The following is a 24,259-nucleotide window of genomic DNA, read 5'->3' on the forward strand; positions in this document are numbered from 1 at the left end:
CACGCCGTGGGCCACGAGCCCAAACCTGAGCCTGGCGTCGACCCCCAGGAGGCGGCCTGAGCGGTGCGTGAGCGCGCCGCGGACCCCCACAGCACGCGCCGCAGGGGGGGAGAAAACGCTCAAAGTTCCGGGGAAATCCAAAAAGGGCTCGTTAAAGATCCGCCTGAGTAAACTGTTCCGGACTAAGAGCTGCAGCGGCTCCAGCCACCTCCTGGACAAGAGGCCTTCAGTGACTTACTCCGTCTCCTCTGCCGGGAGTCTGGTGGACATGGTGGGCGCGTCGGGTCCCGAGCAGGAGGCTGACAGGTGGGGGTCCTGACAGATTTAAACCTTTAGCATGTGAAGATCAAGCCAGTGTTTCAGGTCAGGGTAGACTTCACAGGAGAAAATAGACCCGAATGAAAGAAATCCATCTACTTACTGAAAATCTGGAGAGCTAGAACAGAACATTTGGTAAAATTCAGAGAAGCTTGTTGTGAATCTGCTCGCTGGTTTGTTCTGATGAAGCTTCCAGCTGTAGATGCATCTTTCCAAACTCTGCATGCTTTCACGAGATGTTCCAGCCTTTGCTCAGCCTCTATCGTTGTCCTGCTCACATGAGCTTCAGACAGACGTTTCTAAAGACTAAAACAGCTGCAAGGCCCAGATGCTTCATCTAAAAACGCTCCTGCTGCTCTTTACTAACATTTCTTCTGCACTCTGCTCTCCTCCGTCTGTCCTACAGCCAGAACCAGCCCAGAATGACCCGGGCCCACAGTGCCTTCTCCCCTGCCTCCCTCTCTGCCTCCCTCTCTGCTTTCACTGGTAAGAAGCTGCTTCCTTACTGACCCTCAGTAATACGGGTGGGAACTCTCCAAAGGCCTTTTAGTTAACCAGATAATACTAAACTTGTTAGAAAAGGTGGATAAATTTCCAGCAGAAGTCTGTAAATAATGATTTTTGACTTTGTTCTTTCCCATAACGACTGATGTGAATCCAACGTGTCTGAACCGAAGGTGAGAACGTTCCAATCCGAATTTCACGAGCGAATGTGGAACAAGTGAAACGAAACAAAGTTATTTTATATTTGAAGTGAAAACATAAACTTTCTGCACTGCATTATTTTACTTTACAATATTTTAGTATCATTATAGTTTAGATTTTGTTTTATTACACAGATTTTGTTTGGATATAAATTCCCTTTATTCCTGTTTTCCACTCAGGAAATCCTCCATATTCCCAGTTTGACCTCTCCGCATGTTGTTTTCTCCTCTGCCTGTTTGGTGCACAACGCCAGATGTATCTGTAAGATGTCATTTAATTTGATCCAATTAATTATAGTCCAACTATAAAGCAATTCAAACGAATCCATCGTTTGATCCACATTGATCCAGTTCATAAAAACCCATTCCTAAAATAATGATGGACTGGATCAGAACTTCTGTTTGATTCAATCCTCCATCCCGACCTGTACGAGGAGACAGTGGAGAAGAAAACTTCCACCAGAACCAGAACCAGTAAGAAAACCTCCACCAGAACCAGAACCAGTGAGAAAACCTCCACCAGAACCAGGACCAGTAAGAAAACCTCCACCAGAACCAGGACCAGTAAGAAAACCTCCACCAGAACCAGGACCAGTAAGAAAACCTCCACCAGAACCAGGACCAGTAAGAAAACCTCCACCAGAACCAGAACCAGTAAGAAAACCTCCACCAGAACCAGGACCAGTAAGAAAACCTTCACCAGAACCAGGACCAGTAAGAAAACCTCCACCAGAACCAGGACCAGTAAGAAAACCTCCACCAGAACCAGAACCAGTGAGAAAACCTCCACCAGAACCAGGACCAGTAAGAAAACCTCCACCAGAACCAGAATCAGTAAGAAAACCTCCACCAGAACCAGAACCAGTAAGAAAACCTCCACCAGAACCAGAACCAGTAAGAAAACCTCCACCAGAACCAGAACCAGTAAGAAAACCTCCACCAGAACCAGAACCAGTAAGAAAACCTCCACCAGAACCAGGACCAGTAAGAAAACCTCCACCAGAACCAGAACCAGTAAGAAAACCTCCACCAGAACCAGAACCAGTAAGAAAACCTCCATCAGAACCAGTAAGAAAACCTCCACCAGAACCAGGACCAGTAAGAAAACCTCCACCAGAACCAGAACCAGAACCAGTAAGAAAACTTCCACCAGGACCAGTAAGAAAACCTCCACCAGAACCAGAACCAGTAAGAAAACTTCCACCAGAACCAGTAAGAAAACTTCCACCAGAAACCAGAACCAGTAAGAAAACTTCCACCAGAACCAGGACCAGTAAGAAAACCTCCACCAGAACCAGTAAGAAAACCTCCACCAGAACCAGAACCAGTAATAAAACCTCCACCAGAGCCAGGACCAGTAATAAAACCTCCACCAGAACCAGGACCAGTAAGAAAACCTCCATCAGAACCAGTAAGAAAACCTCCACCAGAACCAGTAAGAAAACCTCCACCAGAACCAGGACCAGTAAGAAAACCTCCACCAGAAACAGGACCAGTAAGAAAACCTCCATCAGAACCAGGACCAGTAAGAAAACCTCCACCAGAACCAAAACCAGTAAGAAAACCTCCACCAGAACCAGTAAGAAAACCTCCACCAGAACCAGTAATAAAACCTCCACCAGAGCCAGGACCAGTAAGAAAACCTCCACCAGAACCAGGACCAGTAAGAAAACCTCCATCAGAACCAGTAAGAAAACCTCCACCAGAACCAGTAAGAAAACCTCCACCAGAACCAGGACCAGTAAGAAAACCTCCACCAGAAACAGGACCAGTAAGAAAACCTCCACCAGAACCAGGACCAGTAAGAAAACCTCCACCAGAACCAGGACCAGTAAGAAAACCTCCACCAGAACCAGGACCAGTAAGAAAACTTCCACCAGAACCAGTAAGAAAACTTCCACCAGAACCAGGACCAGTAAGAAAACCTCCATCAGAACCAGAACCAGTAAGAAAACCTCCACTAGAACCAGGACCAGTAAGAAAACCTCCACCAGAACCAGTAAGAAAACCTCCACCAGAACCAGGACCAGTAAGAAAACCTCCACCAGAACCAGTAAGAAAACCTCCACCAGAACCAGAACCAGTAAGAAAACTTCCACCAGAACCAGTAAGAAAACTTCCACCAGAACCAGAACCAGTAAGAAAACTTCCACCAGAACCAGTAAGAAAACTTCCACCAGAACCAGGACCAGTAAGAAAACCTCCACCAGAACCAGTAAGAAAACCTCCACCAGAACCAGAACCAGTAAGAAAACTTCCACCAGAACCAGTAAGAAAACTTCCACCAGAACCAGGACCAGTAAGAAAACCTCCACCAGAACCAGAACCAGTAAGAAAACCTCCACCAGAACCAGGACCAGTAAGAAAACCTCCACCAGAACCAGTAAGAAAACTTCCACCAGAACCAGTAAGAAAACCTCCATCAGAACCAGGACCAGTAAGAAAACCTCCACCAGAACCAGAACCAGTAAGAAAACTTCCACCAGAACCAGAACCAGTAAGAAAACCTCCACCAGAACCAGAACCAGTAAGAAAACTTCCACCAGAACCAGTAATAAAACCTCCATCAGAACCAGAACCAGTGAGAAAACTTCCACCAGAACCAGGACCAGTAAGAAAACCTCCACCAGAACCAGTAAGAAAACCTCCACCAGAACCAGAACCAGTAATAAAACCTCCACCAGAGCCAGGACCAGTAATAAAACCTCCACCAGAACCAGGACCAGTAAGAAAACCTCCATCAGAACCAGTAAGAAAACCTCCACCAGAACCAGTAAGAAAACCTCCACCAGAACCAGGACCAGTAAGAAAACCTCCACCAGAAACAGGACCAGTAAGAAAACCTCCATCAGAACCAGGACCAGTAAGAAAACCTCCACCAGAACCAAAACCAGTAAGAAAACCTCCACCAGAACCAGTAAGAAAACCTCCACCAGAACCAGTAATAAAACCTCCACCAGAGCCAGGACCAGTAATAAAACCTCCACCAGAACCAGGACCAGTAAGAAAACATCCATCAGAACCAGTAAGAAAACCTCCACCAGAACCAGTAAGAAAACCTCCACCAGAACCAGGACCAGTAAGAAAACCTCCACCAGAAACAGGACCAGTAAGAAAACCTCCACCAGAACCAGGACCAGTAAGAAAACCTCCACCAGAACCAGGACCAGTAAGAAAACCTCCACCAGAACCAGGACCAGTAAGAAAACTTCCACCAGAACCAGTAAGAAAACTTCCACCAGAACCAGGACCAGTAAGAAAACCTCCATCAGAACCAGAACCAGTAAGAAAACCTCCACTAGAACCAGGACCAGTAAGAAAACCTCCACCAGAACCAGTAAGAAAACCTCCACCAGAACCAGGACCAGTAAGAAAACCTCCACCAGAACCAGTAAGAAAACCTCCACCAGAACCAGAACCAGTAAGAAAACTTCCACCAGAACCAGTAAGAAAACTTCCACCAGAACCAGAACCAGTAAGAAAACTTCCACCAGAACCAGTAAGAAAACTTCCACCAGAACCAGGACCAGTAAGAAAACCTCCACCAGAACCAGTAAGAAAACCTCCACCAGAACCAGAACCAGTAAGAAAACTTCCACCAGAACCAGTAAGAAAACTTCCACCAGAACCAGGACCAGTAAGAAAACCTCCACCAGAACCAGAACCAGTAAGAAAACCTCCACCAGAACCAGGACCAGTAAGAAAACCTCCACCAGAACCAGTAAGAAAACTTCCACCAGAACCAGTAAGAAAACCTCCATCAGAACCAGGACCAGTAAGAAAACCTCCACCAGAACCAGAACCAGTAAGAAAACTTCCACCAGAACCAGAACCAGTAAGAAAACCTCCACCAGAACCAGAACCAGTAAGAAAACTTCCACCAGAACCAGTAATAAAACCTCCATCAGAACCAGAACCAGTAAGAAAACCTCCACCAGAACCAGTAAGAAAACCTCCACCAGAACCAGGACCAGTAAGAAAACCTCCACCAGAACCAGAACCAGTAAGAAAACTTCCACCAGAACCAGGACCAGTAAGAAAACCTCCATCAGAACCAGAACCAGTAAGAAAACCTCCACCAGAACCAATAGGAAAACTTCCACCAAAACCAGTAAGAAAACCTCAACCAGAACCAGGACCAGTAAGAAAACCTCCACCAGAACCAGTAAGAAAACTTCCACCAGAACCAGTAAGAAAACTTCCACCAGAACCAGGACCAGTAAGAAAACCTCCATCAGAACCAGAACCAGTAAGAAAACCTCCATCAGAACCAGGACCAGTAAGAAAACCTCCACCAGAACCAGAACCAGTAAGAAAACTTCCACCAGAACCAGAACCAGTAAGAAAACCTCCATCAGAACCAGAACCAGTAAGAAAACCTCCACCAGAACCAGTAAGAAAACCTCCACCAGAACCAGGACCAGTGAGAAAACCTCCACCAGAACCAGAACCAGTAAGAAAACTTCCACCAGAACCAGGACCAGTAAGAAAACCTCCATCAGAACCAGAACCAGTAAGAAAACCTCCACCAGAACCAATAGGAAAACTTCCACCAAAACCAGTAAGAAAACCTCCACCAGAACCAGTAAGAAAACTTCCACCAGAACCAGTAAGAAAACTTCCACCAGAACCAGGACCAGTAAGAAAACCTCCATCAGAACCAGAACCAGTAAGAAAACCTCCACCAGAACCAGGACCAGTAAGAAAACCTCCATCAGAACCAGGACCAGTAAGAAAACTTCCACCAGAACCAGTAAGAAAACCTCCACCAGAACCAGTAAGAAAACTTCCACCAGAACCAGTAAGAAAACCTCCACCAGAACCAGTAAGAAAACTTCCACCAGAACCAGTAAGAAAACCTCCACCAGAACCAGGACCAGTAAGAAAACTTCCACCAGAACCAGTAAGAAAACCTCCACCAGAACCAGTAAGAAAACCTCCACCAGAACCAGGACCAGTAAGAAAACTTCCACCAGAACCAGTAAGAAAACCTCAACCAGAACCAGTAAGAAAACCTCCACCAGAACCAGGACCAGTAAGAAAACTTCCACCAGAACCAGTAAGAAAACTTCCACCAGAACCAGTAAGAAAACCTCCACCAGAACCAGGACCAGTAAGAAAACCTCCACCAGAACCAGTAAGAAAACCACCAGAACCAGTAAGAAAACCTCCATCAGAACCAGAACCAGTAAGAAAACTTCCACCAGAACCAGTAAGAAAACCACCAGAACCAGAACCAGTAAGAAAACCTCCATCAGAACCAGGACCAGTAAGAAAACTTCCACCAGAACCAGGACCAGTAAGAAAACCTCCACCAGAACCAGGACCAGTAAGAAAACCTCCACCAGAACCAGAACCAGTAAGAAAACCTCCACCAGAACCAGGACCAGTAAGAAAACTTCCACCAGAACCAGGACCAGTAAGAAAACCTCCACCGGAACCAGGACCAGTAAGAAAACCTCCATCAGAACCAGAACCAGTAAGAAAACCTCCACCAGAACCAGGACCAGTAAGAAAACCTCCACCAGAACCAGAACCAGTAAGAAAACCTCCACCAGAACCAGGACCAGTAATAAAACCTCCATCAGAACCAGGACCAGTAAGAAAACTTCCACCAGAACCAGGACCAGTAAGAAAACCTCCACCAGAACCAGGACCAGTAAGAAAACCTCCACCAGAACCAGGACCAGTAAGAAAACCTCCACCAGAACCAGAACCAGTAAGAAAACCTCCACCAGAACCAGGACCAGTAAGAAAACCTCCACCAGAACCAGGACCAGTAAGAAAACCTCCATCAGAACCAGAATCAGTAAGAAAACCTCCACCAGAACCAGAACCAGTAAGAAAACCTCCACCAGAACCAGAACCAGTAAGAAAACCTCCACCAGAACCAGGACCAGTAAGAAAACCTCCACCAGAACCAGAACCAGTAAGAAAACCTCCACCAGAACCAGGACCAGTAAGAAAACCTCCATCAGAACCAGTAAGAAAACCTCCACCAGAACCAGTAAGAAAACCTCCACCAGAACCAGGACCAGTAAGAAAACCTCCACCAGAACCAGTAAGAAAACCTCCATCAGAACCAGAACCAGTAAGAAAACCTCCATCAGAACCAGGACCAGTAAGAAAAACTCCATCAGAACCAGAGCCAGTAAGAAAACCTCCATCAGAACCAGAACCAGTAAGAAAACCTCCACCAGAACCAGGACCAGTAAGAAAACCTCCATCAGAACCAGTAAGAAAACCTCCACCAGAACCAGGACCAGTAAGAAAACCTCCACCAGAACCAGTAAGAAAACCTCCACCAGAACCAGGACCAGTAAGAAAACTTCCACCAGAACCAGTAAGAAAACCTCCACCAGAACCAGGACCAGTAAGAAAACTTCCACCAGAACCAGTAAGAAAACCTCCACCAGAACCAGGACCAGTAAGAAAACCTCCATCAGAACCAGTAAGAAAACCTCCACCAGAACCAGGACCAGTAAGAAAACTTCCACCAGAACCAGTAAGAAAACCTCCACCAGAACCAGGACCAGTAAGAAAACCTCCACCAGAACCAGAACCAGTAAGAAAACCTCCACCAGAACCAGAACCAGTAAGAAAACTTCCACCAGAACCAGGACCAGTAAGAAAACCTCCATCAGAACCAGAACCAGTAAGAAAACCTCCACCAGAACCAGAACCAGTAAGAAAACCTCCATCAGAACCAGAACCAGTAAGAAAACCTCCACCAGAACCAGAACCAGTAAGAAAACCTCCACCAGAACCAGGACCAGTAAGAAAACCTCCATCAGAACCAGGACCAGTAAGAAAACCTCCACCAGAACCAGAACCAGTAAGAAAACCTCCACCAGAACCAGAACCAGTAAGAAAACCTCCATCAGAACCAGGACCAGTAAGAAAACCTCCATCAGAACCAGAACCAGTAAGAAAACCTCCACCAGAACCAGTAAGAAAACCTCCACCAGAACCAGGACCAGTAAGAAAACCTCCACCAGAACCAGTAAGAAAACCTCCACCAGAACCAGAACCAGAACCAGTAAGAAAACCTCCACCAGAACCAGAACCAGTAAGAAAACCTCCACCAGAACCAGTAAGAAAACCTCCACCAGAACCAGAACCAGTAAGAAAACCTCCACCAGAACCAGAACCAGTAAGAAAACTTCCACCAGAACCAGTAAGAAAACTTCCACCAGAACCAGTAAGAAAACCTCCACCAGAACCAGAACCAGTAAGAAAACCTCCACCAGAACCAGAACCAGTAAGAAAACTTCCACCAGAACCAGTAAGAAAACCTCCACCAGAACCAGTAAGAAAACCTCCACCAGAACCAGAACCAGTAAGAAAACCTCCACCAGAACCAGAACCAGTAAGAAAACCTCCACCAGAACCAGGACCAGTAAGAAAACCTCCACCAGAACCAGAACCAGTAAGAAAACCTCCATCAGAACCAGAACCAGTAAGAAAACCTCCACCAGAACCAGAACCAGTAAGAAAACCTCCACCAGAACCAGAACCAGTAAGAAAACCTCCATCAGAACCAGAACCAGTAAGAAAACCTCCACCAGAACCAGAACCAGTAAGAAAACCTCCATCAGAACCAGAACCAGTAAGAAAACCTCCATCAGAACCAGAACCAGTAAGAAAACCTCCATCAGAACCAGGACCAGTAAGAAAACCTCCACCAGAACCAGGACCAGTAAGAAAACCTCCATCAGAACCAGAACCAGTAAGAAAACCTCCATCAGAACCAGAACCAGTAAGAAATCCTCCATCAGAACCAGAACCAGTAAGAAAACCTCCACCAGAACCAGGACCAGTAAGAAAACCTCCACCAGAACCAGGACCAGTAAGAAAACCTCCATCAGAACCAGGACCAGTAAGAAAACCTCCATCAGAACCAGAACCAGTAAGAAAACCTCCACCAGAACCAGAACCAGTAAGAAATCCTCCATCAGAACCAGAACCAGTAAGAAAACCTCCACCAGAACCAGGACCAGTAAGAAAACCTCCACCAGAACCAGGACCAGTAAGAAAACCTCCATCAGAACCAGGACCAGTAAGAAAACCTCCATCAGAACCAGAACCAGTAAGAAAACCTCCATCAGAACCAGAACCAGTAAGAAAACCTCCATCAGAACCAGGACCAGTAAGAAAACCTCCATCAGAACCAGAACCAGTAAGAAAACCTCCACCAGAACCAGAGCCAGTAAGAAAACCTCCATCAGAACCAGAACCAGTAAGAAAACCTCCACCAGAACCAGAACCAGTAAGAAATCCTCCATCAGAACCAGAACCAGTAAGAAAACCTCCATCAGAACCAGAGCCAGTAAGAAAACCTCCATCAGAACCAGTAAGAAAACCTCCATCAGAACCAGAACCAGTAAGAAAACCTCCATCAGAACCAGAGCCAGTAAGAAAACCTCCATCAGAACCAGAACCAGTAAGAAAACCTCCACCAGAACCAGGACCAGTAAGGATCCTGGCTTCTTGGACCAGGCGAAACTGGAGCGGATCAGAAAGAGGGTCAACCAGCAGCAGAACTTTAATCCTGGATTCTGCTGAGAAAGAAGAGAAATATCAGACCCAGTTCTGCTTCCTGAAGCCGGACCGGGATGTGGCTCTGCTTCCTGAAGCCGGACCGGGATGTGGCTCTGCTTCCTGAAGCCGGACCGGGATGTGGCTCTGCTTCCTGAAGCCGGACCGGGATGTGGCTCTGCTTCCTGAAGCCGGACCGGGATGTGGCTCTGCTTCCTGAAGCCGGACCGGGATGTGGCTCTGCTTCCTGAAGCCGGACCGGGATGTGGTTCTGCTTCCTGAAGCCGGACCGGGATGTGGCTCTGCTTCCTGAAGCCGGACCGGGATGTGGCTCTGCTTCCTGAAGCCGGACCGGGATGTGGCTCTGCTTCCTGAAGCCGGACCGGGATGTGGTTCTGCTTCCTGAAGCCGGACCGGGATGTGGCTCTGCTTCCTGAAGCCGGACCGGGATGTGGTTCTGCTTCCTGAAGCCGGACCGGGATGTGGCTCTGCTTCCTGAAGCCGGACCGGGATGTGGCTCTGCTTCCTGAAGCCGGACCGGGATGTGGCTCATTTCTGCTCTTCGGTTTCAGGGAGGAAGAGTTGTGGAATAACTAAACCAGGACTGGCACACAGACTGGAGAGAGACAGACTCATAGACATAGATCTGTTTTATGTCTACGTTCAGGCTGAAGTTAACGCAGCTGATGGCTAACTGCACCAGTATAGCATACTGGTAACTGTATCTGGGCTGCTGGGTGACGCAGGTACACGTGTAGGGATGTTTGTAACTGTGAAAGCAGCATCATTACTCCATATACCTGGACTACGCCACTGAGTTCTGTTCAGATTTCAGAAGGAAGTTCCGTCCGACATGCGCCTGACTCGCCTTTAAAATGCAAAATACCAGAAAACTAGTAGAAAAAATTATAATTATTCAGCAGAAAAGCAAAGTTTTTCAAAGCACAAAAAGCCTTAAATGAAGTATTTTTCCTCTCTCAGCGACTGACTGAGTAAGTAACGATGTCATCAGCAGCCGGCTCCCAGACCGGCCCGCAGACCGGCCCGCAGACCGGCTCCCAGACCGGCTCCCAGACCGGCCCGCAGACCGGCCCGCAGACCGGCCCGCAGACCGGCTCCCAGACCGGCTCCCAGACCGGCCCGCAGACCGGCCCGCAGACCGGCTCCCAGACCGGCTCCCAGACCGGCCCGCAGACCGGCCCGCAGACCGGCTCCCAGACCGGCCCGCAGACCGGCTCCCAGACCGGCCCGCAGACCGGCTCCCAGACCGGCTCCCAGACCGGCCCGCAGACCGGCTCCCAGACCGGCCCGCAGACCGGCTCCCAGACCGGCCCGCAGACCGGCCCGCAGACCGGCTCCCAGACCGGCCCGCAGACCGGCTCCCAGACCGGCTCCCAGACCGGCCCGCAGACCGGCCCGCAGACCGGCTCCCAGACCGGCTCCCAGACCGGCCCGCAGACCGGCTCCCAGACCGGCTCCCAGACCGGCCCGCAGACCGGCTCCCAGACCGGCCCGCAGACCGGCTCCCAGACCGGCTCCCAGACCGGCTCCCAGACCGGCCCGCAGACCGGCTCCCAGACCGGCTCCCAGACCGGCTCCCAGACCGGCCCGCAGACCGGCTCCCAGACCGGCCCGCAGACCGGCCCGCAGACCGGCTCCCAGACCGGCTCCCAGACCGGCCCGCAGACCGGCTCCCAGACCGGCTCCCAGACCGGCCCGCAGACCGGCTCCCAGACCGGCTCCCAGACCGGCCCGCAGACCGGCTCCCAGACCGGCCCGCAGACTGGCCCGCAGACCGGCCCGCAGACCGGCTCCCAGACCGGCCCGCAGACCGGCTCCCAGACCGGCCCGCAGACCGGCCCGCAGACCGGCTCCCAGACCGGCCCGCAGACCGGCTCCCAGACCGGCCCGCAGACCGGCCCGCAGACCGGCTCCCAGACCGGCCCGCAGACCGGCTCCCAGACCGGCTCCCAGACCGGCCCGCAGACCGGCTCCCAGACTGGCCCGCAGACCGGCTCCCAGACCGGCCCGCAGACCGGCCCGCAGACCGATGGATGATGGAAATTCCAAAGTCGCCTATGTTTTTATATTCTGGATCATTGTATCCGGAAGGATTCCTTTACCTGGATCAGTCTTCCATATATTAACCACCTGTTGGAAGCTTGTCCTGTATTTTATCCGAAGTGCTTCGACCGTTTTTGTTGGCGCTACGTGCACAAATGGCCCAATCTCACAATGCTAAAGGATCCTTTAAAAAGTTCCTGAATCCAAACGGTGATCCGGATTAACACCAAAATAAAATCAGGTTTCTTTTTCACATTTCCAACAACTCCTGAAAATGTCATGAAAATCCGTCCAGAACTTTGTGTTGTCTTGAACACAAACAGATAAACTCTGGTGAAAACATGAGCTCCTTGGCGGAGGAAAGAAACTCGCAGTCTACTTCATCAGCTCCAGGTTCAACTTCCTGTTAACGCAACACCTGATCAGCCAATCACATCCTGTCATGTGGACGCGATGAAGGCGACTTGCTGAAGTTCAAACTGAGCATCAGGATGAAGATGAGATTTTAAGTGACTTTGAACGTGTGACAGAACATGTGATTTTCACACTCGAGCATCTCCAGGGTTTCCAGAGAAGCTCTGAAGAAGAGAAAACATCCAGCTGCTGCGGTCAGACTGGTCAGACTGGTTGGAGATGATAGAAATGAAACTGGAAGTCCAGTCAGCACTGGTTCCATCCTGCAGAACATCACCTGAACACGTCCAGCCTGGAAGCAGATGGTCTCCAGCAGCAGAAGACCACAGCGGGTTCCTCCTGTCAGTAAGAACAGGAAACTGAGGCTAAAATTCACACAGACTCACCAGAACTGGACAATAGAAGATGGAGAAACGTTGCTGGTCTGATGAGTGTCCAGTTCAGCTCCACATTCACATGGTAGGATCAGAATCTGCTGGAAACATCATGACAACATGGATCCATCCTGCCGTCAGGATCAACGCTGCTGCTGCTGGAACGGTGGGGGGAGGTTTTCTGGTCCCACTTTGGTCCCCTTAGTACCAACATGACCTGCTTTAACCTCCACAGCCTACCTGAGTCCTGCTGCTGACCATGTCCATCCCTTTCTGAACACAGTGTAGCATCTTCTGATGGAAACTTCCAGCAGGATGATGCACCATGTCACCATGTTTGATGCTTCATGTCAGGATGTTTCTGACATCTTGATGAATCCATGACAGAAGGATGAAGGCGGTTCCGTCGTGAAACAAAGTCTCTGCCTCTTACCAGCAGGGTTTCCTGAGGAAACGGATGTTGGTGTAAAAATCCGAGAGAAAAAAGGCCAACAAATTTTTTACTATCACTGAAACTTTATCTGCTAAAAGTTTCATTTTCTGACTGCTGAAACACACACATGTAGAAAAGTTGAAACTGGAGTTTGAGGGCGATCCATCAGAGAACTGGGGGATGTAACATCCATCATCTGAGCAGTCGGTGCTTCTTTAGCTGAGTCTACCGGTCCCACGCTGCAGCTGCTGCAGCAGATGGGATAAGGCACGATTTAGGACAAAATGCTTGCAGGTAAAAGTGATGACAAGGTTCGTGGCTCTGCTGGCAAAAAGGATTTAGCTGACTTCATAAGAATCTATTCAGAACTTCCAGGAGGCTCACCGTGGCGCTCCTCATTCCTCGCAGTAATGTGTTTTATTCAGGACGTTTACACTGCGACTTGCAGGTGTTACCCTGAAGTCCTGCCATCCGTAACGCGGACGGTCCGGGATGTTTCCAAAACGCAGGCTGGAAGTCAGGAGACGGCATGCATGTGGCTTTTGCTTCCCCTGTCTGCAGAATTCCACGTTGAGGAGAGAATCTGCAGGATTCCCATCCTGTCAGTCATCCAGGATGGGATTCATGTCGGTCTTTATCGTAGCGATTCGAGCTGAGTGTGATTTTCCAGCAGCAAAGGCGCGGATGTACTAATGGCTTCCCTTTTTCACCTCTTCCTGAAACCTCTCCTCTCATGTGCTGCTGTTTTCTGGCTTCAGGTGAGACTGTTTCTCTGGTGGATGTGGACATTTCACGGCGAGGGACAAACACGCCACACCCTCCCACTCCACCTCCTCCTCCGCGGCGAAGTCTCAGTCTGTTAGGTAACTTCCTCTCTCTTTCTCTCTTCTTGCCTTGGATCCAAACCTTTCTAGACTTCTGGCTGCAGAAAGCTTCCCTCCTCCTAATACTCTTGACACTTGTCTGCTTTTCTGTTGCGCGTTTCAGAAACGTGGAAGTTTCTGTAAGCTTTGCTAATCTGATTTGAGGAGCTTTGAAAGGTCAGCAGCAATGTGCAGATTTGATTTAACATCAGGAAGCAACGACTGAATCGATGGTGAGATAGCAGAGAAAAGGCCTCCATCGCAGCCAAACTAACCGCAGAGAAAACACTTTAAGCTGACATTTGGTTTTGACTATTTTTCTCCCACTGATATTTTTAGTGATATAGTTTGTGCTGACTGATGAAAACAGGCAATCATTCAGATTTGATCATTTTCACAGAGTTGTGTGTGTAATCCTGAACATCAGAGCTGCTTTTCTTGTTTAAAATCCATTTCTGACCTTAGAAATGCAGCTTTTTGCTGCGAGCAACCCGATATGTTTTACACATCATGTCGCCTTTCAACAAAAGATTGTGAATTTTCTGCATTTATAGATAATAGATGTATAGATATATGTAGAAATGGCTAGAGATGTTGTTTCTGTGATGGGGCGTGGTTTGTTAGCTGGACGTGGTCTTCTGACAGGGGCGTGGTTTTATCTGGGTGTGGTTTTAAGGTGGGTGGAGTTTGGCTTTCATTGGGGCGTGATTTTTCAAGTGGGCGTGGTCTGTTAGCTGGGTGTGGCTTTCGGTGGGGTGTGGTTTTGGGCTGGGCGTGGTTTTCTGTTCGGGGTGTGGCTTTAAATGGGGCGTGGCTTTCGGTTTGGGGCGTGGTGTCGTGTTGGAGGTGTTTGGCTGATCCTGAACCAAACTTTATTTGTTCATCTGTTTGACAGAAGCTCTTTCTGAGGATGATGAGGAGAAAATGTCCTCGTTATTTATTTTCTACTCTTCATCTTCTCCCTTTCTGGACATTTTGTCTTCTGACTTTTCCTCCTCATCACTCCTTCCTGTCATCTTTTCTCCTCTGCATTCCTCTTTTTTCCCCATCCCTTCCACCTGAACCTTCTTCCAGATGACATAGCCGGCCCTCAGCCGGGCCCTTTCCTTGTGAGTGTTATGGGCGCCTCCTTGCAGTCCCTCCCCCTGCCTCTCCCTCCTCCTCCTCCGCCCTCCCACGCCACCATCCAGCACAGTCTCAGCCTCAATGGTAAGAGCAGTCTGGGATGGCCAGGTGAAGATCTGACTTCAGGTTAAAAAGCTTCATTTAACACTGAATTCTCTGATTCAGACGCATTCCTGCGGGCCCTTCCTCATGCCAACCTGTCGGCCGCTGATGCTCCGCCCCCTAGCAGGCAGGCCGCGCCTCCTATGCTGTGTGCCCTGCGGCGTTCTGAAGCCAGCAACTTCACTGCCAGCCTGAGAGAGCTGGAGAAGGTAAATCTGTTTTCACACACGTTTTCAGTCCTTGTAATGTGAAGAATCTCATGTTTTATTGATTAAATTTGGGTTTATATACAAACCAGCGTGTTGCATGAGCCGCTCCCACTGAGGACAGAATCTGTAGCCTGAACGAGTGTTTTATCTCACAAACACTGGATGAGTAGAAATACAATCCTACAGTGAATGAATCTTTTTTTCTCATAAATTTAAATAAAAAAACTTTTGTAATTAGACTGAATTCTTTAAGAGTTGCATGTTACTGCCATCATCAGTTTTCCATAAAAACCACAAAGTTGTGTCTAAAGGCTTGATACAGTAAACACATTTAATTACAATATTTAACTTTAATCGTATTAACACTTTACACACACAGAAGAGGAAACCAACAATCTGTGTGTTTACATGGGAGTTTTAATTCCTGTTTAATTCCCAATAAAAGTTAATTCTGCTTTAAACTGATGAAAAACGACCATGTAAACACTTCATTCCTAATGGAAATTTCTTTTGGAATTAAACTGAATTCTGATGTGTCTGGTTTATTCCCATTTTAATTCTGAACTATTTAATTCCTCTGTCATGTAAACCTTCAAGTTAATTCTGGTCGTTCTGAGCATGCTCGTTACCTTGTCCTGTCCCGATGACGCGCGTTGTTTTGCCTCCCGTGTTCGGTGGTCTATCTTTCTTCTCCTTCTCAGTTGCTGCAGAAAGTGAAGTAGTATGCTGGTGTTGAGCTGCTAATTCACATTTATAATAAAAATAGCAGCAAAACTGGTTTTTATTATGTAGTTTTTATAAGTTACGACTAAAAAGACGAGAAGCAGGGAGCCAACTTTGTTTATTTCCGGTATACGTCATACGTCACGTGCACCCTCTGTCCAATCAGAACCCTTCCCAACCCGCCGCTCTAAAGAGGAAAAAAGTGAGGACATGTTTCATGTAAACGTCCATTCGGATTTATTATTTTCATGTAAACTCGTAGGAGAATATGTTAATTCCGAATAATTAATTCTGAATTAATAAACATCATGTAAATGGCTGCATGGTGGAACAGTGGTTAGCACAGTGGCCTCACAGCAAGAAGGTCACTGGTTCGATCCTTGGCTGGGGAGGGGTTTGGTCAGTGGCCAGACTTCTGTGTGGAGTCTGCATGTTCTCCCCATGTATGCGTGGGTTCTCTCCGGGTTCTCCGGCTTCCTCCCACCATCATGTTAGGTTAATTGTTTACTCTAAATTGCCCATAGGAATGAGTGTGAGCGTGAGTGGTTGTTTGTCTCTGTGAAACATGAAACAACAACACGAATACAGCATTTAAATGCTGTATTCGTGTTGCTGTTGTTTCAAGACTGTTAAACCCAGTGTATCCAGTCACATTCAGGTAACATTTCCAGTCTGGCAGAAGTTAAAACATTACTTGTGTTCATGTCTGACTGACGCATAGCAAGACGCTTAATAAAAAAGCTGTAAGAGCGTTAAAAACATCATGTGAAGGATGCTGTCTAGAAGTAAACCAGTTTTCAGTCTGGACATTGTTACCCAGTATGACATCTGGAGCATCAGCCTGGTGGCAGCCGGTGGTCTCCATCCTTCTGCAGGCTGTTAGAAAGTCCAGCATCAGCAGTAACAGCCCTCTATGTGCTGCTGGATGTTTAGTTGGGGTCTCTGTCTGCAGTGTGGCTGGTACTGGGGTCCGATGAACTGGGAGGATGCAGAGATGAAGCTGAAGGGGAAGCCGGATGGATCCTTCCTGGTTCGAGACAGTTCAGACCCTCGGTACATCCTGAGCCTGAGCTTCCGGTCGCAGGGGGTCACACACCACACCCGCATGGAGCACTATCGAGGTGAGACACACGTTCTGGTTTTGTTTATTCGTTGTCCCACAGCCGTGGTGCGTCTTATATATGCCAAAAATCTCCTTTCTATCAAGCATCTGCCAAGACGATCTTCTCTACGGAGAGAAAATCAGTGAAAAAACAATGAAAAACCTGCATAAATGTGCACATTTCTGTCGCAACAGTAATATTTTACACACAGACATCATCACAGACGTCCATGAACTGCCTGAAACCGCATTCATGCACAGTTTATGGATGCATGAGGAATTTCAAGGTCCTGGGTTGGGGTTAGGAAAGAGCACATGCAAAGAGTCTCCATGGTCAATATTATCATGATCATCGTCAGTTTATATATAAATCACAGTGCTGTGCATCTGAAATGAATAAAAGCATAAAAAAGGATAAAAACATGAGATAATCGTCTTTATCTGCATGTTTTACATGTTTCCCTGCTGTGTCACGCCTGACTCATTTGACTGGATCATTGTGAGGCTCGTGCAGAACTTGTTGGAGGAAGTTTTCCTTTGAATCTGGTGTGTTGCAGCAGGAAGCATGTAAAACCTGCCGGACGTTGTCCCAGAAGGCCTGTAGTTGGAGGTTCCTGGTCTACATCATGCAGACCTGTCATCACAGCTACATGTCCAAACTAAAACCTCAGCACCTCAGCAAATACCTTCAAACCCCTCTCCCATAGCTCCATATGCTGGTCAGTCAGCACTTGAAGCGTGCAGCACTGACACGCATCACATGTTCTGCATGAGCGCACAGGAGCACCACGACTCATGGAAATCATCCGTGCAAGCCGACCGCTGTCCACTGTGCACAGAAACCAGGATGCACATCAAACTGTGCAGCCTACGCACCACTTTGTCCCATCATCGTCAAACAGACAACAGCAGGTGTTCTTCATCAGTGAAGGGGGGGGTCTTTCTGATGACTCATGTTTACAGATTACAGGTAATTCAAGCAAATGGAAATTTCACCCAAACTGTTGTAAAGTGAGAAAAAGCCAAGCTAACAGCTGGTGTGGAAAACAGCTGCTCCTCTCCAGGAAGCTGTGATGTGTCAGAACTGCATGATTTAAAATTCAACATGGAGAGATGAAAATGCATCATGTTTGCAACCGCGCAGAGATCATTCAGGAGGAAACAAAAACTGACTGCACTGAAATAATAACTTCATCTGATGACATCACCCTACACAAGATCCTGCAGTCCAGAAGATGTTAGCAAACAGCAGGAACCAGCCATGCTAACATGTAGCACAGGAGCCATGCTAACATGTAGCACAGCAGCCATGCTGGATATTTATTTTAAGGATGTCATTTGAAGAGGTAGAAAAGGCCACATCCAGATGAAGTTAAAGTTATTAACAAATATTATGCGATTAGATGTTTATTCATCTCCATGGAGACACTCTTGAGTGACTCCAGGTGAGTGTAAACCACGTATGGATTATCCAGATTCATTCCACTTTAAATTTCCAGGAGATTTTATTCAGATTAAGTCTTTTTGTTTATTCTACATACGGTAGATTAAAAATAACAGCAGTGAAAATCATCCTTCTGTTTTCTGTTCCCACTGATGCGAAGGCAGGGTGATGGGGGGGCTGGAGTCTGTTCCCACGGCTACGAGCCGAAAAGAACGGTCTGGACGGAGAGAATCCGTCTCTCCACACGGCCACCACACCTTCTGGAAACAGGAGCAGTTTCCTCAGACTAAAAACCACTCGGCTTTAGGAAAACATGCAAAACACAGGGCGTGAGAAAAGAAAAGAAAATTCTCCTCCAGCTTTGACAGCATCCCCAGACTTTTCTGTCTCCTGTTCAGTTTATGAGAAAAGCAGATGATTAGAAGACCCTGAACAGGGTGATGAAGCAGCGTGTCCGTCGTCGTGCAGCATTAAGACACGTTCAGCATGTTTTCAGCATATTTTCTGTAACTTAACAGATGTTATTTTTGATGTGGGGGTGCTGCTGCATGTGACGCATGCAAATCTTTTCTGCCTTCAGGGACGTTCAGCTTGTGGTGTCATCCAAAGTTTGAGGATCGCTGCCACTCAGTGGTGGAATTCATCGAGCGCGCCATCATGCACTCCAAGAACGGCAAATTCCTCTACTTTCTCCGCTCCAGAGTCCCAGGTAAAAAACTTGAAAGGAAAAATGTAAACATGTATAAATATCAGCATGAGAGAGCAGGACTCCCTGTCCCAGTAAGGCCGCACAGAGGTTTTCATGAGAAGAGCAGGACTGAGCCCAGCGGTGATGAGGCGGGGGTCTACCCAACGCTCAGGATGCTGGACGCAGCTGTGCGTCCTCCATCCGCAGACAGACGCCTCCAGAGCTGGTGGAGAGCAACAGAGCTCTGATCCAGACTGATAAACTGGTGACATGTGCTGGTTTCCAGAAGAAGCCAGCAGAGTTGGATGAAAAGATCCTGACCAGCAGAGAAACACGGCTGAAGGCTGAGATTCTGATGGTTCCCAGTCTCCAGCTTCACTCTCTGACATTCATCCTGCTGACTTGTTCACTTTTAACCAGGGATGTTCCAAACTGGCTTTGTCCATCCAAACCAGTCCCAGAAGAGTCTGGATATCTGCCTGAGCTTAATAAAGAGGGCAGAGAATAAAAATCGCCATCGTTTTTCTGTTTCCTCGCGTAGAGTCAGCTAAAGAGAAAAGAGGCCACTGAGCCGGGGAGTGGTAAGAAGTAACGTCAGGCAGCTGGAAGTGGGCTGGCCACTGGGCTCCCAGTATGCCCACAGCCAGAGGACACCTCACAGGGGCTGCTCGGGTCCAAACGTCCCACTGAGTGAAAGCTTTCTGTTTGTTTCAGGACTTCCGCCCACTCCGGTTCAGCTGCTGTATCCTGTGTCTCGCTTCAGCAACGTAAAGTCTCTGCAGCACCTCTGTCGCTTCTGCATCCGGCAGATCGTCCGCATCGACCACATCCAAGAGCTTCCACTGCCCAGGTACTCCGCTCCCAAGCCTCGGCTCGTGCTGCTGGGGCCGACATCACACTGCATGTTGGAATGCAGATCTAACCTGCACTGCGCTGAATCATCCCATTTAGAAAATGCAGGAGACATGAAGGATTGGTAGTTATACATGAAACGATGCAGGACAGTCACATGAGCTAACAGCTGAGGCAGAGCAGCCCGCTCTGCTGTGAACTGTCTGCAACTTCCGCGCTCGCTCCAGCCTGAAGTCTACCCACAACGCTGGGATTCTGCCCTCTGCGATCGTCGCTTCTGAGGCCGCTACAGATCTGGGTGGTTTGTCGGGATCTTACCTTTCCTTCTCTTCTCCTTCCTGCAGACCTCTGATTTCCTACCTAAGTAAGTTTTATTACTATGACCCCGAGGAGGAGATGTACCTGTCAATCAAGAGCATCCGGAGGGTGGTGGGTGCCGAGCAGGAGGCGGAGTTGCAGACGTAACAGCAAAGATCTCCTCAGCTCAAGTGAGGTGCGCTCGTCCATTTCATTTGTATCTTCATGTGAGAAAGATTGTTAGTTTGTACATTAATAGATTCATACAGATCATTTCAACCACTTTGTAGTGAATCTGGGATTCATTCAGTCTGAACTGGTCTGAACTGGTCTGATCTGAACTGGTCTGAACTGGTCTGGTCTGGTCTGAACTGGTTTGATTTGAACTGGTCCGGTCTGGTCTGGTCTGATCTGAACTGGTCTGGTCTGGTCTGAACTGGTCTGGTCTGCCTCCAGGTTTCACGAGGAGGACTGATCTGTACTGTCTGCCGGTCTCCGAGCATCAGCCAATCAGGCTCCCAGGAAGTGCGCCTCCAGTTGGACTGGGACGGACTGTCCTCTGTGCTGATTGGACTCATCAAACGAGGGCTGTTTGCAGCCGAACGCCGGGAAAACGTGGAGACGCGCTCGAGCCGGTGGTGTCTGACAGCGAACTGCAGAGACGATCTCACCTGCGTGTCGGCAGACGCTCCCAGAGTCCGAACCATGAACTCAGCTTTCATTTCTCCTGAACCTGTTGGACTTTTACAACTCAATGCACTGGTCAGTTTGTACAACTGTTGTTCGCCATCAGTTCCTTGTTTTTCCTTCCATTTTGTCAGAGTGGGTCTTTCTGGATGGGAATGTGCTGACTGTGCACGCTGAGGCGGGACGAGCCAGACTTCTGCAGCGCTCCCTGTGCGGAAACGTCCATTTGACGTGCAGGTTGATGAGCATCAGGCTCACCGTGAACCTCTGAAGCCTTGCTGGACTTCCTGCCATCAGCTTCGGGGACATAACTGAATTAATTACAGATTTATAGGAACCGTGGAGAACTGGCGTGGATCACATTTATGCTGCGGGAAGTTCATTCTCAGAGAGCTGAAAGGAACATTTCTTTTATTTTAGTGCTGAGGTATCTTTTTTAATACAAACTGACTGATTAATCAGCGTTAAAAGATCAAAACATTGTGAGACAAGATGTCTGAACAACAACCCAAAGATCTTGTTTGCAACAGAAAGCAGAACAAGTCGGTGTTTATATCAGAGAAGACCGAATCGTTGTCATTTAGGCTCTGAATAACAATTTAAATGAGTTATCTGCATTGTTGACGTTCTCTTTTCTGGTAATCTGCTGATCAACTGGTTACGTTACCAGTTAGTCTGCCCTCAACTCTCCATCTACCTTCCTACTGCCAGTTGCACCGATTTATTTTTACTTTCCTGATCACTTTCAGGTGTTGGTAAATATGAGTTCGGGTGTTCCAGCTGTTCACCAGTTAGTCAGGTAACTCCGTCACCGAGACTGGAAGCAGAGGACCGCCTGCTGTTTGTCATGGCGTCCCGCCTGTCAGAGTGTATGTCTGCCACGGCTGCTCCCAAATGATCGGTTTTATTTGTTGAAATGCCCGGGTGTGTTTTCCAGCTTCAGAGCCATGACGCTGGCCACTCAATGTTTTCAGGAAAAAACAATAAACAAGTTTAAAAAAATAAGATAAACGTTGGTGTGTGGTTTGTTTTTGAGTTACTCACCGTCCAGCTCCACCTGGTCAACTTCCTGTTAACACAAATATCTGGCAGAAACTCCAGGTCATGTTGGGATTTTCACACCCAACCATGTCCAGGGTTTCCAGAGACAATCTGAAGAAGAGAAAATATCCAGCGGGCAGCAGTTATCTGGACCAGAACGTCTTTGTGTCAGAGGAGAACGGACGGACTGGTTGGAGATGATAGACAACGGAATCTGCTGGAAACATCATGACAACATGGATCCATCCTGCTGTCAGGATCAACGCTGCTGCTGCTGCTGGTGGGGGGGGGGTCCCACCTTGGTCCCCTTAGTACCAACATGACCTGGTTTAACCTCCACAGCCTCCCTGAGTCCTGCTGCTGACCATGTCCATCCCTTTCTGAGCACAGTGGAGCATCTTCTGATGGAAACTTCCAGCAGGATGATGCACCATGTCACAAAGCTCACATCATCTCAGCTGCTTCTTCTTGTGTGATGCTTCATGTTTACACGCAGCAGAATCACTGAGGAACGTTTCTTGTTGTTGAATCTATGACACAAGAATAAAGTGGACAGAGTGTATATCATCAATGTGAAGAGCTCCTTTTCAAACCACTTGACAAAAACATTTCAGCATACAGGAACTTGTTCTTGAACCATCATCCACATCACTAGCCAGCTTCAGCCAATCAGGGGACAGAGATGTGCTGTTGTCATGGAGATGCTTTGCTCCTATCATCTGATGAATGAACAGTGATATATGATGGTTAGCCTTGTGTTGCTATGTAAGTTCTATATGTGAATGTCCATGACAACTCAAATCCATCCTGTCAGGGACCCGGTCCTTCGGAAAGACTCTGGTTCGGAGGAATGTTTGGATTTATCTGATGTTTTTATGTAGCTTCCTGTTTTCCCTCAGAGTGGAATAATTTACCTGGCAACCATTAGACTGCATAAAACTGATTTTCAGTCATCATGATCAATAAAAGTACGACTTCAGAAACCGGAAAGGGTTTTTTTGGGGCATCTTTCAGTGGACTGATTGACATTTACCCTCTGTGTTTACTCACAGGCAGTGAATGCAACATGTTTTAATGGCAGCACAGCAGGACTGAACCTAAACCATCCTCTTCTGTGCCTTTACTATTTAAAGATGCTTTACAATGTCTGGTGGTGGGTTCTCTGCATGGATTGAGCTTCACTTTTAATGCTAGCCGTTTTTTTTTTTTCTTGTATATTTCAGGCTAAAAAGACAATAACAACAAAACTCCAGCTGCTTGGCTTACTTCTGAAGCCTGTTAGGTGGAAAAATGTAAAGTATTCCGGTTAAATTATGCAGCTTGTTCTCTCAGAAACTCTCTGCAGAGGTGCCAGGGGAGACGAAGACAGACAGGACAGTATCTCCTCCTCCAGGTACAGCACACTTCAAGTGAAGAAGGAAACGCTTCAACTTGCAGCAGGACTCTTGTAGCCTAAGCACTTAAAAGAAAAACAAAACAGCCACAAAAAACATGCAAAGACAGAAAAAGACCATTCAGTGTGGAGAAAGGAGAGCCTAGAACACCTATGAAACAGCACTGCAGCACCGTGGATGTAAACTGAGTTGTGTGGAGTGAGTGAAAGAGAGACAGCTCATCGTGGCTGCATGTTGTCTGAAAGCGCTGGAGGCCTTGCTCAGCTGATGCTGAGGACAGATGGGACTGACAGCCACAGTGGAAACGTTTTCTCCACAGGCTGAAGAGCCTGCAGTGACTGCTGGAATCACGTCAACCTGCCTCGTTGGGCTGGGGCAAAAAAAAATCCCAAATCTGCAGGGACCCGAGCAACCAGCTGCAGAATGAATAAGAAATGTAGACGAAAGCAGCGAAACCATAACTGTTTTGCTAGTTTAAGGTCTTCTAATACTGGGAGTGGGAGGATCGGGAGGGGATCCAAATGGATTAAACTCCAAGAGTCTGATTCAGCTTATAGATACGTAAAAGTTACCATGATTGTTTGCCAACTTTGAGGCAGAAAAACCTGACCACAAACCAAAAACAGAAACATCTTTCTGTCTGACAAATGGTAAAAAACAATGTCTTGTCACAGATCCAGCTAACATTTATATACATACGCTGCTCAAAAAATAAAGGGAACACTAAAACAACACGATGTAACTCCAAGTCAACCAGACTTCTGTGAAATGGAACTGTCCACTTAGGAAGCAACACTGATTGACAATCAGTTCCACATGCTGTTGTGCAAATGGAATAGACAACAGGTAGAAATTATAGGCATCTGGCAAGACACACCCAATAAAGG

At 47.8% G+C, this 24,259-nt stretch overlaps 1 protein-coding gene across 1 annotated transcript in view; it reads left to right on the forward strand.

Moving 5' to 3' along the window:
• The window catches only part of socs7 (suppressor of cytokine signaling 7), a gene marked incomplete at its 5' end in the record, with an annotated part of 22,625 nt that extends 1,202 nt beyond the window's left edge, over positions 1-21,423 (forward strand). Inside the window, 10 exons of the mRNA XM_079264422.1 lie at positions 1-306; positions 725-804; positions 13,604-13,708; positions 14,783-14,917; positions 14,999-15,144; positions 16,820-16,988; positions 18,994-19,122; positions 19,816-19,951; positions 20,298-20,446; positions 20,707-21,423. The exon at positions 1-306 is cut by the window's left edge and continues 1,202 nt beyond it. Coding sequence (XP_079120548.1) covers positions 1-306; positions 725-804; positions 13,604-13,708; positions 14,783-14,917; positions 14,999-15,144; positions 16,820-16,988; positions 18,994-19,122; positions 19,816-19,951; positions 20,298-20,418 — 1,327 coding nt within the window. The 3' untranslated portion in view covers positions 20,419-20,446; positions 20,707-21,423. The remainder of the gene's footprint in view (positions 307-724; positions 805-13,603; positions 13,709-14,782; positions 14,918-14,998; positions 15,145-16,819; positions 16,989-18,993; positions 19,123-19,815; positions 19,952-20,297; positions 20,447-20,706) is intronic.
• Between the last annotated feature and the right edge of the window lie 2,836 nt (positions 21,424-24,259).

The sequence above is a fragment of the Telmatherina bonti genome (assembly GCF_933228915.1).
Source record: "Telmatherina bonti genome assembly, chromosome: 3".
NCBI classification, from domain to species: Eukaryota; Metazoa; Chordata; class Actinopteri; order Atheriniformes; family Telmatherinidae; genus Telmatherina; species Telmatherina bonti.